The sequence below is a fragment of the Blennius ocellaris genome, assembly GCF_963422515.1.
Source record: "Blennius ocellaris genome assembly, chromosome: 13".
In the NCBI taxonomy this organism is placed as follows: domain Eukaryota; kingdom Metazoa; phylum Chordata; class Actinopteri; order Blenniiformes; family Blenniidae; genus Blennius; species Blennius ocellaris.
In genome coordinates, this window is record NC_137662.1 from 983,129 (window position 1) to 1,002,431 (window position 19,303).

The 19,303-nt window shown below is 50.5% G+C and overlaps 1 protein-coding gene across 1 annotated transcript in view; it reads right to left on the minus strand.

The window, feature by feature from the left end:
• Nucleotides 1-229: 229 nt before the first annotated feature.
• The window catches only part of vps8 (VPS8 subunit of CORVET complex), a 92,363-nt gene continuing 73,289 nt past the window's right edge, over nt 230-19,303 (minus strand). Inside the window, exons 31-45 of the mRNA XM_080507981.1 lie at nt 18,336-18,420; nt 18,120-18,218; nt 15,400-15,489; nt 15,280-15,326; nt 14,178-14,316; nt 13,782-13,871; nt 13,501-13,701; nt 13,304-13,376; nt 11,647-11,729; nt 11,428-11,508; nt 6,519-6,688; nt 6,036-6,204; nt 5,038-5,091; nt 4,628-4,708; nt 230-529 (exon numbers count right to left, since the gene is read on the minus strand). Coding sequence (XP_080364107.1) covers nt 410-529; nt 4,628-4,708; nt 5,038-5,091; nt 6,036-6,204; nt 6,519-6,688; nt 11,428-11,508; nt 11,647-11,729; nt 13,304-13,376; nt 13,501-13,701; nt 13,782-13,871; nt 14,178-14,316; nt 15,280-15,326; nt 15,400-15,489; nt 18,120-18,218; nt 18,336-18,420 — 1,582 coding nt within the window. The 3' untranslated portion in view covers nt 230-409. The remainder of the gene's footprint in view (nt 530-4,627; nt 4,709-5,037; nt 5,092-6,035; nt 6,205-6,518; nt 6,689-11,427; nt 11,509-11,646; nt 11,730-13,303; nt 13,377-13,500; nt 13,702-13,781; nt 13,872-14,177; nt 14,317-15,279; nt 15,327-15,399; nt 15,490-18,119; nt 18,219-18,335; nt 18,421-19,303) is intronic.

Sequence of the window (19,303 nt, forward strand, 5' to 3'; positions counted from 1 at the left end):
ACGAGAGCAGCGTCACCAGTCCAGTGACTGACCACCACTGTGGGCCGTGACAGAACTGTAGTAGTCACACTGACCATCACTGCTACACTGGTGTTCTGCAGCTTACATTTTGAAGACTTTTTAAAAGTGACGTCACTAAGAGCTCAGGATGCTTGGTGAATACGGCGCTGATGTTCTGCAGCAAGACAAGACATGAAGCAAAGAAACCAGAGACACACGACAGGAGAAGAAATGATTTGGTGTTTTAATGACGAGGACCAGAACAACACCAGTGATCAGTGTTGGACATGTGGAGAATCAGGAGGTTCCAGGAGACGTGAGGAGGAGGAGAGGAGTCACTCCCCCAGCAGAGGAGGAGGAGAAGAGGAGTCACTCCCCCAGCAGAGGAGGAGGAGGAGGAGAAGAGGAGTCAGTCCTCCAGCAGAGGAGGAGGAGCGAGCTTCAGCTGGAAGTGTTCGGCTCCAGACTGGGCGGAGAGCAGGAGGCTGGACTGGTCTGTGCTGTGGCTCAGCTCGGACAGGACGGACAGCTGCAAGGGGTTACAGACATGGGTGTGTTACAGACGGTGTGTTACAGGTGGTGTGATACAGGCGGTGTGTTACAGGCGGTGTGTTACAGGCGGTGTGTTACAGGCGGTGTGTTACTGACGGTGTGTTACAGACGGTGTGTTACAGGCGGTGTGTTACAGACGGTGTGTTACTGGCGGTGTGTTACAGGCGGTGTGTTACTGACGGTGTGTTACAGGTGGTGTGTTACAGACGGTGTGTTACTGACGTGTGCTACAGGCGGTGTGCTACAGGCGGTGTGTTACAGACATGGGTGTGTTACAGACATGGGTGTGTTACAGACGGTGTGTTACTGACGGTGTGTTACAGGCGGTGTGTTACTGACGGTGTGTTACAGGCGGTGTGTTACTGACGGTGTGTTACTGACGGTGTGTTACTGACGGTGTGTTACAGGCGGTGTGTTACAGGCGGTGTGTTACAGACGGTGTGTTACAGGCGGTGTGTTACTGACGGTGTATTACTGATGGTGTGCTACTGACGGTGTGTTACAAACGGTATGTTACAGACATGGGTGTGTTACAGACATGGGTGTGTTACAGACGGTGTGTTACAAGCGGTGTGTGACTGACGGTGTGTTACTGACGGTGTGTTACAGACGGTGTGTTACAGACAATGTGCTACTGACGGTGTGCTACAGACGGTGTGCTACAGACGGTGTGTTACTGATGGTGTGTTACTGGCGGTGTGTTACAGGCGGTGTGTTACAGGCGGTGTGTTACAGACGGTGTGTTACAGGCGGTGTGTTACTGACGGTGTATTACTGATGGTGTGCTACTGACGGTGTGTTACAAACGGTATGTTACAGACATGGGTGTGTTACAGACATGGGTGTGTTACAGACGGTGTGTTACAAGCGGTGTGTGACTGACGGTGTGTTACTGACGGTGTGTTACAGACGGTGTGTTACAGACAATGTGCTACTGACGGTGTGCTACAGACGGTGTGCTACAGACGGTGTGTTACTGATGGTGTGTTACTGGCGGTGTGTTACAGGCGGTGTGTTACAGGCGGTGTGTTACTGACGGTGTGTTACAGGTGGTGTGTTACAGACGGTGTGTTACTGACGGTGTGTTACAGGCGGTGTGTTACTGACGGTGTGTTACTGACGGTGTGTTACTGACGGTGTGTTACAGGCGGTGTGTTACTGACGGTGTGTTACAGGCGGTGTGTTACTGACGGTGTGTTACAGGCGGTGTGTTACAGACGGTGTGTTACAGGCGGTGTGTTACTGACGGTGTGCTACAGGCGGTGTGCTACAGGCGGTGTGTTACAGACATGGGTGTGTTACAGACATGGGTGTGTTACAGACATGGGTGTGTTACAGACATGGGTGTGTTACAGACGGTGTGTTACAGGCGGTGTGTTACTGACGGTGTGTTACTGACGGTGTGTTACAGGCGGTGTGTTACTGACGGTGTGTTACAGGCGGTGTGTTACAGACGGTGTGTTACAGGCGGTGTGTTACTGACGGTGTATTACTGATGGTGTGCTACTGACGGTGTGTTACAAACGGTATGTTACAGACATGGGTGTGTTACAAACATGGGTGTGTTACAGACGGTGTGTTACAAGCGGTGTGTGACTGACGGTGTGTTACAGGCGGTGTGTTACTGACGGTGTGCTACAGATGGTGTGTTACTGATGGTGTGTTACTGGCGGTGTGTTACAGGCGGTGTGTTACTGACGGTGTGTTACTGACGGTGTGTTACTGACGGTGTGTTACAGGCAGAGTGTTACAGACGGTGTGTTACAGGCGGTGTGTTACTGACGTTGTGTTACTGATAGTGTGTTACTGACGGTGTGTTACAAACGGTGTGTTACAGACATGGGTGTGTTACAGACGGTGTGTTACTGACGGTGTGTTACAGGCGGTGTGCTACTGACGGTGTGTTACAGAGGGTGTGTTACAGGTGGTGTGTTACTGGCGGTGTGTTACAGACGGGGTGTTACAGACGATGTGTTACTGACGGTGTGCTACAGACGGTGTGTTACAGACGGTGTGTTACAGACGGTGTGTTACAGAGGGTGTGTTACAGGTGGTGTGTTACTGGCGGTGTGTTACAGGCGGTGTGTTACTGACGGTGTGTTACAGACGGTGTGTTACTGACGGTGTGTTTCTGACGGTGTGCTACTGACGGTGTGTTTCTGATGGTGTGCTACTGACGGTGTGTTACTGACGGTGTGTTACAGGCGGTGTGTTACAGTCAGTGTGTTACTGACGGTGTGTTACAGTGTATTACAGGCGGTGTGCTACTGACGGTGTGTTACTGACGGTGTGTTACTGACGGTGTGTTACTGACGGTGTGTTACTGACGGTGTGTTACAGGCAGTGTGTTACTGACAGTGTGTTACTGATGGTGTGTTTCTGACGGTGTGTTTCTGACGGTGTGTTACTGACGGTGTGTTACAGGCGGTGTGTTACTGACGGTGTGCTACAGTGTGTTGCAGTCAGTCTGTTGCTGACGGTGTGTTACAGACGGTGTATTACAGGCGGTGTGCTACTGACGGTGTGCTACTGACGGTGTGCTACTGACGGTGTGTTACAGACGGTGTGTTACAGACGGTGTGTTACAGACATGGGTGTGTTACAGACATGGGTGTGTTACAGACAGTGTGTTACTGACGGTGTTTTACTGACGGTGTGTTACAGACGGTGTGTTACTGACGGTGTGTGACAGGCGGTGTGTTACTGACGGTGTGTTACAGTGTGTTACAGTCAGTGTGTTACTGACGGTGTGTTACAGACGGTGTGTTACAGACGGTGTATTACAGGCGGTGTGCTACTGACGGTGTGCTACTGACGGTGTGTTACTGACGGTGTGTTGCAGACGGTGTGTTACTAACGGTGTGGTACAGGCGGTGTGTTATTGACGGTGTGTTGCTGGCGGTGTGTTACAGGTGGTGTGTTACTGACGGTGTGTTACTGACGGTGTGTTACTGACGGTGTGTTACAGACATTGGTGTGTTACAGACGGTGTGTTAAAGATGGTGTGTTACAGACATGGGTGTGTTACAGACGTCAGGGTGTGTTACAGACATGGTTGTGTTACAGACGTCAGGGTGTGTTACACATGTCAGGGTGTGTTACAGACGTCAGGGTGTGTTACAGACGTCAGGGTGTGTTACAGATGTCAGGGTGTGTAACAGACGTCAGGGTGTGTTACAGACGTCAGGGTGTTACAGACGGTGTGTTACAGACGTCAGGGTGTTACAGACGGTGTGTTACAGACGTCAGGGTGTGTTACAGACGTCGGGGTGTGTTACAGATGTCAGGGTGTGTTACAGACGTCAGGGTGTGTTACAGACGTCGGGGTGTGTTACAGATGTCAGGGTGTGTTACAGACGTCAGGGTCTGTTACAGACGTCAGGGTGTGTTACAGACGTCAGGGTGTGTTACAGATGTCAGGGTCTGTTACAGACGTCAGGGTCTGTTACAGACGTCAGGGTGTGTTACAGACGTCAGGGTGTGTTACAGACGTCAGGGTGTGTTACACAAGTCAGGGTGTGTTACAGATGTCAGGGTGTTAGAGACGGTGTGTTACAGACGTCAGGGTGTTACAGACATCAGGGTGTTTTACAGATGTCAGGGTGTGTTACAGACGTCAGGGTCTGTTACAGACGTCAGGGTGTGTTACAGACGTCAGGGTCTGTTACAGACGTCAGGGTGTGTTACAGACGTCAGGGTGTGTTACAGACGTCAGGGTGTGTAACAGATGTCAGGGTCTGTTACAGACGTCAGGGTCTGTTACAGACGTCAGGGTGTGTTACAGACGTCAGGGTGTGTTACAGACGTCAGGGTGTGTTACACAAGTCAGGGTGTGTTACAGATGTCAGGGTGTTAGAGACGGTGTGTTACAGACGTCAGGGTGTTACAGACGTCAGGGTGTGTTACAGATGTCAGGGTATTACAGACGGTGTGTTACAGACGTCAGGGTGTTACAGACGTCAGGGTGTGTTACAGATGTCAGGGTATTACAGACGGTGTGTTACAGACGTCAGGGTGTTACAGACGGTGTGTTACAGACGTCAGGGTGTTACAGGTGCAGAAACAGGGTCAGTACCCGGGACGGTCCTCGGTACAGGGAGCGGATGTGGTCCCAGGACTGCTCCTGCTGATGGTCCAGTGTCGCCTCTACAAACACCTGCAGCACCAGAGACCAGCAGTAACAGGGTCACCAGGGGGAACACCAGCTCACTCTGCCAGCCAATCACACCTTTCAGATCATTAATGCTGCAGATTAATGCTACAGAGTAATGCTAAAGATTATTGCTTGATTCATTCCACAGATTGACCCAGATTGACACACATTCATGCTGCAGATTAATGCTACAGATTAATGCTACAGATTAATGCTGCAGATTAATGCTGCAGATTAATGCTGCAGATTAATGCTACAGATTAATGCTGCAGATGAGTGCTGACCATCACTGAGTTTCATTGCTTCATAAGAGCAGATGCTGCTGGTCTCACCTTCTTCCTGACAGCTGCTGCTCCGGACTCATGATGCTGCGACGACACGTGAGTCTGAGCAGAGAGAAGAAACATCAGAGTCTGAGCAGAGAGAAGAAACAGAGTCTGAGCAGAGAGAAGAAACAGAGTCTGAGCAGAGAAGAAACATCAGAGTCTGAGCAGAGAAGAAACATCAGAGTCTGAGCAGAGAGAAGAAACATCAGAGTCTGAGCAGACAGAAGAAACATCAGAGTCTGAGCAGAGAGAAGAAACAGAGTCTGAGCAGAGAGAAGAAACATCAGAGTCTGAGCAGAGAGAAGAAACAGAGTCTAAGCAGAGAGAAGAAACATCAGAGTCTGAGCAGAGAAGAAACATCAGAGTCTGGGCAGAGAGAAGAAACATCAGAGTCTGAGCAGACAGAAGAAAAATCAGAGTCTGAGCAGACAGAAGAAACATCAGAGTCTGAGCAGACAGAAGAAACATCAGAGTCTGAGAAGACAGAAGAAACATCAGAGTCTGAGCAGACAGAAGAAACATCAGAGTCTGAGCAGAGAGAAGAAACATCAGAGTCTGAGCAGAGAGAAGAAACAGAGTCTGAGCAGAGAAGAAACATCAGAGTCTGAGCAGAGAAGAAACATCAGAGTCTGAGCAGAGAGAAGAAACATCAGAGTCTGAGCAGAGAGAAGAAACATCAGAGTCTGAGCAGAGAGAAGAAACATCAGAGTCTGAGCAGAGAGAAGAAACATCAGAGTCTGAGCAGACAGAAGAAACATCAGAGTCTGAGCAGACAGAAGAAACAGAGTCTGAGCAGACAGAAGAAACAGAGTCTGAGCAGACAGAAGAAACATCAGAGTCTGAGCAGAGAGAAGAAAAATCAGAGTCTGAGCAGAGAGAAGAAGTCTGGAGACATTTTGAACTTTGTGCAGAAGCGAGGACACATTTAGTTGTGGACAGACGTTAATGTGGACCTTAAACAGCCTGACAGCAAGGCAGGCCTGAGGCCTGACAGCAAGGCAGACCTGAGCCAGAGACGTGCTGCGACCTCGCTTGGCCTCACAGGAAGCTGCACTCCTGCCCCCATGGCTGGACCAACACTTGTAGCACCTCCACCGCTGCTTCAGCCCAGAGGCTGCAGCCGCCAGGCAGTCCTTCTGCTGCAGGCACTGCAGGTGGTACAGGTGACCACAGCTACACACACACACACACACACACACACACATTAGAAAGTTACAGTGGGGCGTTTATGCCGGGACGGAGCGCTGCAGAAGCTATGTAATGGAGAACAAGGCTCCAGCTCCTGAGCTGCTATAAAACCTCTGTGTTGTTTACTGACTACCATTGCGTAATAGCGACACGCATACCTGCATCGTTTACAACCCCGCCTACATTTTAGCCTTCCTCTCTACGGTGGGCCATACCGTACCCTCCTGCCTCGCCCCCACCCCGCCTCCACCCCGCCCCCACCCCGCCCCGCACTGCCCTTCTATTACAGGGTGTGTTACCTGAACACGATGATCTCCTCCGCCAAGTCCTGCCTCCTCTTGTACAGCTGCAGACAGATGTTGCAGTGATCCTGTCGGGGGTGGAGTCCTCTGGTGACGGCGGCTCGCAGGTGAGCGAGGGACCAGTGGAGGTCGTGGTTCAGCAGGCTGGTGGTGGTTTCCAGTAAAGTCTGGAAAAGAAATGTATCGTGTGTGTGTGTGTGTGGGGGGGGGGGGTCTCAACAGACGACATCTGTACTATGAACTGGATCAACCAGAGGATTCAGATCAGGATCCTCTGGTTGATGACGATCGGGGTGTAGCAGTATTTGGATTCGTCCCGTATCGTTGCGGTTCGTTACACAGAATCATATGACGAACACGTCCGACTGTTAAAAACAATAGAGTCAATCCAGGGGGCGCTAATGAGCCTGAAAGCTGCCTTCAACCAGATTTGTAGAAGCAGAAGAAGAAGGAGAAGTAGAAGTAGAAGGAGAAGTAGGAGTAGAAGGAGAAGGAGGAGTAGAAGGAGAAGCAGAAGAAGAAGGAGAAGGAGGAGTAGAAGGAGAAGCAGAAGTAGAAGGAGAAGGAGAAGTAGAAGGAGAAGGAGAAGTAGAAGGAGAAGGAGAAGTAGAAGGAGAAGCAGAAGGAGAAGCAGAAGGAGAAGGAGAAGAAGGAGAAGAAGGAGAAGTAGAAGGACAAGCAGAAGAAGAAGGAGAAGGAGAAGTAGAAGGAGAAGAAGAAGGAGAAGGAGTAGTAGAAGGAGAAGGAGAAGAAGAAGGAGAAGCAGAAGGAGAACGAGAAGAAGGAGAAGAAGTAGAAGGAGAAGAAGGAGAAGAAGAGCATTAGAGCTGCCGGCTTCCTTTGAATCACCGTATTGGACCCCTACACCCAACCTGTACTGAACCTGACCCCTACACCCAACCTGTACTGAACCTGACCCCTACACCCAACCTGTACTGAACCTGACCCCTACACCCAACCTGTACTGAACCTGACCCCTACACCCAACCTGTACTGAACCTGACCCCTACACCCAACCTGTACTGAACCTGACCCCTACACCCAACCTGACCCCTACACCCAACCTGTACTGAACCTGACCCCTACACCCAACCTGTACTGAACCTGACCCCTACACCCAACCTGTACTGAACCTGACCCCTACACCCAACCTGTACTGAACCTGACCCCTACACCCAACCTGTACTGAACCTGACCCCTACACCCAACCTGTACTGAACCTGACCCCTACACCCAACCTGTACTGAACCTGACCCCTACACCCAACCTGACCCCTACACCCAACCTGTACTGAACCTGACCCCTACACCCAACCTGTACTGAACCTGACCCCTACACCCAACCTGTACTGAACCTGACCCTACACCCAACCTGTACTGAACCTGACCCCTACACCCAACCTGTACTGAACCTGACCCCTACACCCAACCTCACCCTACACCCAACCTGTACTGAACCTGACCCCTACACCCAACCTGACCCCTACACCCAACCTGTACTGAACCTGACCCCTACACCCAACCTGTACTGAACCTGACCCCTACACCCAACCTGTACTGAACCTGACCCTACACCCAACCTGTACTGAACCTGACCCCTACACCCAACCTGTACTGAACCTGACCCCTACACCCAACCTGTACTGAACCTGACCCCTACACCCAACCTGTACTGAACCTGACCCCTACACCCAACCTGTACTGAACCTGACCCCTACACCCAACCTGTACTGAACCTGACCCCTACACCCAACCTGTACTGAACCTGACCCCTACACCCAACCTGTACTGAACCTCACCCCTACACCCAACCTGTACTGAACCTCACCCCTACACCCAACCTGTACTGAACCTCACCCCTACACCCAACCTGTACTGAACCTGACCCCTACACCCAACCTGTACTGAACCTGACCCCTACACCCAACCTGTACTGAACCTGACCCCTACACCCAACCTCACCCTACACCCAACCGGACCCCTACACCCAACCTGTACTGAACCTGACCCCTACACCCAACCTGTACTGAACCTGACCCCTACACCCAACCTGTACTGAACCTGACCCCTACACCTAACCTGTACTGAACCTGACCCCTACACCCAACCTGACCCCTACACCTAACCTGTACTGAACCTGACCCCTACACCCAACCTGTACTGAACCTGACCCCTACACCCAACCTGTACTGAACCTGACCCCTACACCCAACCTGTGCTGAACCTGACCCCTACACCTAACCTGTACTGAACCTGACCCCTACACCCAACCTGACCCCTACACCTAACCTGTACTGAACCTGACCCCTACACCCAACCTGTACTGAACCTGACCCCTACACCCAACCTGTACTGAACCTGACCCCTACACCTAACCTGTACTGAACCTGACCCCTACACCCAACCTGACCCCTACACCCAACCTGTACTGAACCTGACCCCTACACCCAACCTGACCCCTACACCCAACCTGTACTGAACCTGACCCCTACACCCAACCTGTGCTGAACCTGACCCCTACACCCAACCTGACCCCTACACCCAACCTGTACTGAACCTGACCCCTACACCCAACCTGTACTGAACCTGACCCCTACACCCAACCTGACCCCTACACCCAACCTGTACTGAACCTGACCCCTACACCCAACCTGTACTGAACCTGACCCCTACATCCAACCTGTGCTGAACCTGACCCCTACACCCAACCTGTACTGAACCTGACCCCTACACCCAACCTGTACTGAACCTGACCCCTACACCCAACCTGTACTGAACCTGACCCCTACACCCAACCTGACCCCTACACCTAACCTGTACTGAACCTGACCCCTACACCCAACCTGTACTGAACCTGACCCCTACACCCAACCTGACCCCTACACCTAACCTGTACTGAACCTGACCCCTACACCCAACCTGTACTGAACCTGACCCCTACACCCAACCTGTACTGAACCTGACCCCTACACCTAACCTGTACTGAACCTGACCCCTACACCCAACCTGACCCCTACACCTAACCTGTACTGAACCTGACCCCTACACCCAACCTGTACTGAACCTGACCTCTACACCCAACCTGACCCCTACACCCAACCTGTACTGAACCTGACCCCTACACCCAACCTGTACTGAACCTGACCCCTACACCCAACCTGTACTGAACCTGACCCCTACACCCAACCTCACCCTACACCCAACCTGACCCCTACACCCAACCTGTACTGAACCTGACCCCTACACCCAACCTGTACTGAACCTGACCCCTACATCCAACCTGTGCTGAACCTGACCCCTACACCCAACCTGTACTGAACCTGACCCCTACACCCAACCTGTACTGAACCTGACCCCTACACCTAACCTGTACTGAACCTGATCCCTACACCCAACCTGACCCCTACACCTAACCTGTACTGAACCTGACCCCTACACCCAACCTGTACTGAACCTGACCCCTACACCCAACCTGTACTGAACCTGACCCCTACACCTAACCTGTACTGAACCTGACCCCTACACCCAACCTGACCCCTACACCCAACCTGTACTGAACCTGACCCCTACACCCAACCTGTACTGAACCTGACCCCTACACCCAACCTGTACTGAACCTGACCCCTACACCCAACCTGTACTGAACCTGACCCCTACACCCAACCTGTACTGAACCTGACCCCTACACCCAACCTGTACTGAACCTGACCCCTACACCCAACCTGTACTGAACCTGACCCCTACAACCAACCTCACCTTACACCCAACCTGTACTGAACCTGACCCCTACACCCAACCTGTACTGAACCTGACCCCTACACCCAACCTCACCCTACATCTAACCTGTACTGAACCTGACCCCTACATCCAACCTGACCCTACACCCAACCTGACCCCTACAACCAACCTGTACTGAACCTGACCCCTACACCCAACCTGACCCTACACCTAACCTGACCCCTACACCCAACCTGTACTGAACCTGACCCCTACACCCAACCTGACCCCTACACCCAACCTGTACTGAACCTGACCCCTACACCCAACCTGACCCCTACACCTAACCTGTACTGAACCTGACCCCTACACCCAACCTCACCCTACACCTAACCTGACCCCTACACCTAACCTGTACTGAACCTGACCCCTACACCAAACCTGACCCCTACACCTAGCCTGTACTGAACCTGACCCCTACACCCAACCTGACCCCTACACCCAACCTGACCCCTACACCTAACCTGACCCCTACACCCAACCTGTACTGAACCTGACCCCTACACCCAACCTGTGCTGAACCTCACCCCTACACCCAACCTGTACTGAACCTGACCCCTACACCCAACCTGTACTGAACCTGACCCCTACACCCAACCTGTACTGAACCTGACCCCTACACCTAACCTTTACTGAACCTGACCCCTACACCCAACCTGTACTGAACCTGACCCCTACACCCAACCTGACCCCTACACCTAACCTGTACTGAACCTGACCCCTACACCCAACCTGACCCCTACACCCAACCTGTGCTGAACCTGACCCCTACACCCAACCTGTGCTGAACCTGACCCCTACACCCAACCTGTACTGAACCTGACCCCTACACCCAACCTGTACTGAACCTGACCCCTACACCCAACCTGTACTGAACCTGACCCCTACACCCAACCTGTGCTGAACCTGACCCCTACACAGAAGTACACACAGTGACTTGTGTGTACCGCTACACCCCTACCAAAGAAAATACAAATAGAAAACAACACACACACTGTTTTCACTGGATTTCATTCTCTAGTGTTTTCCTCAGCAGCCTTGATGTGCTTCACTCATGAGTTTAGATCTTTAATTTTAACAATGGCCAAGTAAAGAAAAGCACAATCTACTACACACACACACTATCTGACCTGCTCATAGTTGAAAGTGTCCAACATGCCCAGGATGAGTCCTTGGATCTCTGCCAACTTTCCTCTTCCATAGACCGGATCCTGACACACACAGAAACACACACAGAAACACACACAGAAACACACACAGAAACACACACAGAAACACACACAGTGAGGGTGAATAAACGTGAATCCTCAGATTATTCAGCAGACACACACACACACACACACACACACCTGGAGGATCTGCTGGATGATGGCAGGCAGAGGAATGAAGCTGCTCATACAGTTCAGGACCTTCATCGTCAGCTCCTTCAGCACTGAAACAAACATCATCATCATCATCGTCGTCGTCATCTTCACTATCAGAACAGCTTTAGAACTTCACCTGAAACCAACAGTGAACAAGTGACGGGACGTTTCATTAACATCTTGGTTATCATGGCAGTAAAACGCAGAGAAACAAGCTGGAAATATTATTCAAATCGTTTATTCAGAAGATACGACACCGAGAGACTATCAAAGCCAGTTACCATGGCAACCGGGTGGTTACTTCATCTCACTGCAGAAGAAATGTTAAGTTGAACTCTGGGTGAACTGAGAGGAAGTCATCATAGGAGACAAGCAGTGAAACACAGTGGACCAGGACTGATGTAGGAACTGAATTCAGAAAAAGAAAGTATCGCAGCTCCATTGTCTCTAAACTGTGAAGGAACAATTAGTGAGGAAGTTCATGTAGCTGGCATGTCAGTGGAGGAGGATGAAGTGATGGAGCACTGGATGGAGGATGGAGTGATGGAGGATGAAGTGATGGAGCACTGGATGGAGGATGGAGTGATAGAGGATGAAGTGATGGAGCACTGGATGGAGGATGAAGTGATGAAGGATGAAGTGATGGAGGACTGGATGGAGGATGAAGTGATGAAGGATGAAGTGATGGAGGACTGGATGGAGGATGGAGTGATGAAGGATGAAGTGATGGAGGACTGGATGGAGGATGTAGTGATGAAGGATGAAGTGATGGAGGACTGGATGGAGGATGTAGTGATGAAGGATGAAGTGATGGAGGACTGGATGGAGGATGTAGTGATGAAGGATGAAGTGATGGAGGACTGGATGGAGGATGTAGTGATGAAGGATGAAGTGATGGAGGACTGGATGGATGATGAAGTGATGGAGCACTGGATGGAGGATGAAGTGATGGAGAATGAAGTGATGGAGGATGAAGTGATGAAGGATAAAGGATGAAGTGACAGAGGACTGGATGGAGGATGAAGTGATGAAGGATGAGGTGATAGAGGACTGGATAGAGGATGAAGTGATAGAGGACTGGATGGAGGATGAAGTGATGAAGGATGAAGTGGTGGAGGACTGGATGGAGGAAGAAGTGATGTAGGATGGAGGATGAAGTGACGAAGGATGGATGGATGGAGTGATGAAGGATGGAGTGATAGAGGACTGGATGGAGAATGAAGTGATGGAGGATGAAGTGATGAAGGATAAAGGATGAAGTGATAGAGGACTGGATGGAGGATGAAGTGATGAAGGATGAGGTGATAGAGGAATGGATAGAGGATGAAGTGATGAAGTGATAGAGGACTGGATGGAGGATGAAGTGATGAAGGATGAAGTGATAGAGGACTGGATGGAGGATGAAGTGATGGAGGACTGGATGGAGGATGAAGTAATGAAGGATGAAGTGATAGAGGACTGGATGGAGGATGTAGTGATGAAGGATGAAGTGATAGAGGACTGGATGGAGGATGAAGTGATGGAGGATGGAGTGGTGGAGGACTGGATGGAGGAAGAAGTGATGTAGGATGGAGGATGAAGTGATGAAGGATGGATGGATGGAGTGATGAAGGATGGAGTGATGAAGGACCAGCCAGCTTACCTTCAGATGAGTCCAGAACCTTCACCTTCTTCTGAGACGCCATCAAGGAGTCCAGCAGAGGAAACCAGAGAGTCTGAGGGGGAAACAAGAGAGGGTCTCTCTCTCTCTCTCTCTCTCTCCCTCCCTCCCTCCCTCCCTCCCTCCCACACCCACACCCACACACACACACACACACACACACACACACACACACACACCTCTCTCTGCTGCTGGTCGAGGTTCTGACAGTTTCGGTGAGAAAAGCTGACGATGCCACTGAGCGAGTCTTTGACTTTTGTTAGTGTTGATTCTCTGTCCTCCTCCTCCTCCTTCTCCTTCTCCTCCTCCTCCTGCTCCTCCTCCCCAAGGCCTCCTCCTTCACTCTCAGCAGTCAGGAGGTGTAGCTTTTCTTTCAGGATCTGGAGCCAGTGAAAAGCATTTGGATGTAAGGTAGAGGCGGCAGTAGTTTGTGCCGCTGCTCATGTGGCCGGAGCTTCACCTGCAGCAGGACGGTGAAGGCCCCCTGAACGTCTCCTTTCTGCTCCAGCAGGAAGGCCCTGGCCTCCTTGCAGCCATACTTCTCCGTCACCTACAAGACAGGCATCACTTCATCTTCTGACATGGAGCCACACAGCAGAATTCAAACTGGAGGCAGAACGGCTCCAAGAAGTAAAACAGATCACAATGCAATGAATGGATCCTCCATGTCTGCCGAGGGGGTTTGTGCACGTCAGAGGGCGATGGGAATGTGAGGTAACAATGAGACATGCAAGTTCCAAACATGTCCGTTTTCAGCTTGGCTGTGGAGTGATCCCAGGAGTAAGAGTGATCCCAGGAGTAAGAGTGATCCCAGGAGTAAGAGTGATCCCAGGAGAAAGAGTGACAAGAGACGTACCGCGACGGCCCAGTCCAGCCTGTAGTGCTGCGAGCTGCAGAGGAAGGCCAGCAGCTGCTGAGGGGCAAAGCGACACAGCAGCTCCAGCAGCAGCTCGTGGAGCTCCAGAGGCAGACGCTGCTCCCACTGACCTGCTTCTCTGAAGACACCAGCAAGGACACACACATCAAAGAGTGAGACGGTAGAGTGGGCGGAAGAAAGAGTGAGATGGTAGAGTGAGAGGAAGAAAGAGTGAGACGGTAGAGTGAGAGGAAGAAAGAGTGAGACGGTAGAGTGAGAGGAAGAAAGAGTGAGACGGTAAAGTGAGACGGCAGAGTGAGACACGAGAGTGAGATGGTAGAGTGAGACAGCAGAGTGAGATGGTAGAGTGAGACAGCAGAATGAGACACTAGAGTAAGACAGCAGAATGAGACAGTAGAGTGAGACACTAGAGTGAGATGGTAGTGTGAGACAGCAGTGTGAGACACTAGAGTGAGATGGTAGAGTGAGACAGCAGAATGAGACACTAGTGAGATGGTAGAGTGAGACAGTAGAGTTAGACACTAGAGTGAGACAGCAGAATGAGACACAAGAGTGAGACAGCAGAGTGAGATGGTAGAGTGAGACGGTAGAGTGAGACACTAGAGTGAGATGGTAGAGTGAGACAGTAGAGTGAGACACTAGAGTGAGATGATAGAGTGAGACCGCAGAGTGAGACGGCAGAGTGAGACGGTAGAGTGAGACAGCAGAGTGAGATGGTAGAGTGAGATGGTAGAGAGAGACCGCAGAGTGAGACACTAGAGTGAGATGGTAGAGTGAGACGGCAGAGTGTGATGGTAGAGTGAGATGGTAGAATGAGATGGTAGAATGAGATGGTAGAATGAGATGGTAGAGTGAGACGGCAGAGTGAGACAGCAGAATGAGACAGTAGAGTGAGACAGTAGAGTGAGACAGCAGAATGAGATGGTAGAGTGAGACGGTAGAGTGAGACACCAGAGTGAGATGGTAGAGTGAGATGGTAGAGTGAGACGGCAGAGTGAGACAGCAGAATGAGACAGTAGAGTGAGACAGTAGAGTGAGACAGTAGAGTGAGACAGTAGAGTGAGACATGCTGCAGGGTTACCGAGGCTCCAGCAGGCAGCTGAGGAAGTGGAACAGAAGCTCATCGTCCTACAAAGAGAAAAAGGGTGATTAAAGGAGTCCCAGCGACTTGTGAGACCGTCAGTGTGTCTGTCCAGCGTACGTGAAGCTCTGAGATGATCTGCTGAACCTCGTCTGTGAAATGAAACACCACCAGGTCAGCTGACTTGCTGGGGTCAAGGGTCACCAGCTCCTGGGAACACACGGAGAACAGTTGATGCAACAGGAGATCTAACATTCTCAACTCTTTTAAGGTTCACATGAATAAAAGTGAACAAAAGATAAATGTATGTGTGAGACAGGATCGTTATATTTCACCTTAATTCACCCACATGGGCCCACCAAGCCCAGAGTCCAACATGGGGGTGCGGTTCAGAGGTACCCATACATAGAGTAGGGCTGGCCTCCACGCACAGCGCTGATCTGGAGCCAGACTCTTTGATAAGCAATGGTATCCTTCCTACTCAGGCGCAGTGCGGGGGGGGGGGGGGGGGGGGGGGGGTTTGTCCAGGTGGACCAGGGGTTGCTTCTGTTGGGCCCAATCTTCCATTGTTCACTGACAAGAGGGGGAGGAAGACCACGTCTTTCTTCGAACCAAGAAAACGTGGTGAGCACGTAGCGGACAACGCCATTGGTCACCAGACCCCCACCAGGAGGACACTCCAGGACCCCTCCTGTAAGCTGCACCCCTGCACCTCCCCGACGGGAGGCTCCACCAGCTCCGCCACACCCAGAGGAGGAGACTGCCCTCTGAAGATGAAACCACCTCCAGGAGGTTGGTCCAGGAGACACAATTGACAAGTTGTCTCCTTGACAAGAGGTCCACTAGGAGCTCAGAGACTGGTTTCTGCTGCCCTGGGAGAGGAAGAGAGCACCAAGCGGACCCACAAAACCAAACCAAGGTTCAGCCCGCCAGACCAGCACAACACAACTTGGACTACTTTTTCTCTTTTTATTATTTGAGATCCTCAGGAGGCAGCCCGGCGTCTCTCCAGCCGCCTCAGCGACCCACAGCTTTCCAGGCAAAGCCGGTCTTCAGCCGAACCACAAGGAAACAGCCTTTATCGTAGGTCTCATGAAAGCCGGTACCACACCCCGGCGGGGCAGCTCACTGCACTGAACAACAGTAGGAGAGCTTCTGTCCCGGCAGTGAACCCAAGTTAGCCTGGAAGCTAATAGGCACTGTGTCTTTCTTCAAGCTGCCGCCGGTAGCATGACGTTACCGTTTGTTTGTGGCCCAATGGAATGTGAAGGCAACGTTCAGGAGCACGAGTCTCCGCTCCTTCACCTCAGACACCAGCCATCCAGGCGAGGCCCAAAGCCACCCTGATCTCTCTGGGTCATCAGACCCAGACCTTTTCCACCAGAGCTCTCCTTCTTTCTTCTTCTCTCTTTCTACCAACGCCGACGTTGTGCGCACAAACGCGTCCAGCGCCGTCGCCGCTCGGTGTTCTACATTAGATAGGAACCCTCACACAACCACACACACCAAACTGCTACATGTTGCTGTCATACCTCCGTATGGTCACCGGAGTTTTAACTGCACGTTCCAACACCCAGTTAAAACTGGTGCGTCAATACCGGGCCCACACCGGCGCTCGGTATCATCATGTGACCTCGGGAAGCCTCCTTCTATGGCGACAGCAGCTCAGCGCCTGTGAACACCTCCACCGTCGACGGCTCTACGAGACAAGGCCTGTACACGCCAGCGTCCAGTGTCCGTCAGTCAACAGGCTGGCAGCGTGTCCACACGGTGAGGACTGGGACCAGAACAACCCACCATGGCGAAGACCCCCTTCCCAGCAGACGACAGTCTGAACACACCACACTGCAGGAAGACCTGATCAGACGATCTGATGATGATGTGAGCGTCCTGAAGATTGTCGGAAGGAGAGAACCAGGGACAAAATGGTCCTGATTGCCCTGCAGGGTGAACCGGGCTAGAAGCAGCCCTTCATCCAAAAGGAGGCCAACCAAGTATCCAGTGCATAGAAAATAACGTACTTTTCAAAAGCCTTACATTTAAAATATCCTTTTTTTTCTTGATCTTGTGTAGTATTCTAATTTCCCCGAGACCCTGAATTTGGGGTTTTCACCATCTTTAAGCCATAATCATCAACATTTCAAGAAATAAAGGCCTGAAATATTTCACTCTGTGTCATGAGCCTATATCATATATGGGTTTGACTTTCTGAAATGAGGGACAAAAATATTGAACAATTCCATGATATTCACATTTTTTGAGACGTGCCTGTATATACAGAACTTCTAGCGTTAGGTACCATCACTGTGTTTTAAGACTTTACAAAGTCATGGGACATTCTGTCCAATAATAGAGCAGCGATTGCCGAGCCAGTAACAAGGACTTAGCTGCTGTTCTGCAATGCACCATGGGAGTTTGGGTTGTTGGGACTTTGAATGCTGATATTATGGGTTATATTAGTCTTGTAGTGGTGTTGTGGTTTAGTTAGTCTAGTTGGTTTAGAGTTCACTGTAATTTAGTCATTGTAAAGTTGCAGTCATGAGTGAAAAGTGTGTTTTTACTCTTCTGCTGCCACGGGCTTCCTATTTGGACATGTCATAATAAAAGCCTCTGTCATTAACAGTTGACATAAAAGAAGGTGCTTATACTCAATTACAGAAATGCGAGTAAATGTAATTCATTACTTTCCACCTCAGTCAGGATAAGCTGCCAGAGACTGTGTGTGTGTGTGTGTGTGTGTGTGTGTGTGTGTGTGTGTGTGTGTGTGTGTGTGTGTGTGTGTGTGTGTGTGTGTGTGTGTGTGTGTGTGTGTGTGTGTGTGTGTGTGTGTGTGTCCTCACCGTGATGTGCAGCAGTACTTTGCTCCTCACAGCTTGTTTCTCCTCGTCACTGTAGCCCGGCATGGACAACAGATTGTGGATGTAGCTGAAGACTTCCCACTGAGACACACACACGCACACACACACACGCACACACACACACACACACACACGTTAAGGATGCTACGTGTGCAGCAGCGAGGGCAGCAGCGGTGGTGGGTGTTTGCAGTGCACCACCTTCCTGAGGGGGTCGTTCAGGTAGCAGTCGATGATGCGATCATACAGCTGCTTCTTCTCGTACAGGAACTCACAGATCTGGTAGCTGGAGAGCAGAAACACACAGTGAGTCCAGCGCCACAGAAGGAAGCCCAGAGCAGATTGAACACACCAGGACCAAGCAACAGGAGCCATTTCAACCACATGATGAAAAGACCTGGAATCAATCTGCATAGTGAATGAAAATCAACTTGCACAGTGTTTGCAGGTGAAAATAGGTCACTATCTTTCTTCATGGAGTCCAAATTAGGGGGGGTGGATAAAATTAGAATTTGCATGTAACAGGTTTAAATTGACCTTATTTATATACAAATCACATATATAATATAATTTTTTGATTTTCAGGTTGCTACTGCCTGCTACTGGCCATATAAGGAAAACCGCGTTTTGGGCGAATTTCTCGAATTTTGCCACTTTTGACAAGTTTTGTGATTTAATGGCTCAACAGTAACGTATCATATATTACATTCACACATTTGTCATGCTAATCAATGTTTTATTTGTTTATTTTAGGTAGAAGTAGCCAAGTTTTCAGAATATTTGCCACTGTGGGACGAAAGAGAACAATGCTAACACCAGAACAATTTGGCAACAACCTCAAGATAGTTTTGGGGAAAACAACTGACAGATCCACTGTTACCTTGACAGAATTCCGTGCCGCGATGGAAAGACTGTCTGTTCAGCCATTATAATCATTAATAATGTGCATGCTATTGATTTTTTTTTGGTGTGTTCTAGTATAAACCATACCTTTTAGTTCATAAATAAACAAAATAAAACAAGTAATCACTATATTTGTACACAATGTTGAGACAGAGTCATTGTCCATTATCATATAGAGCTGAAAAAAGCGTGCAAAAGTGTGATATACGCAGTACATCAAAACATGCCAGTAGCAGGCAGTAGCAGAACCAAAATTGAAAATGCAG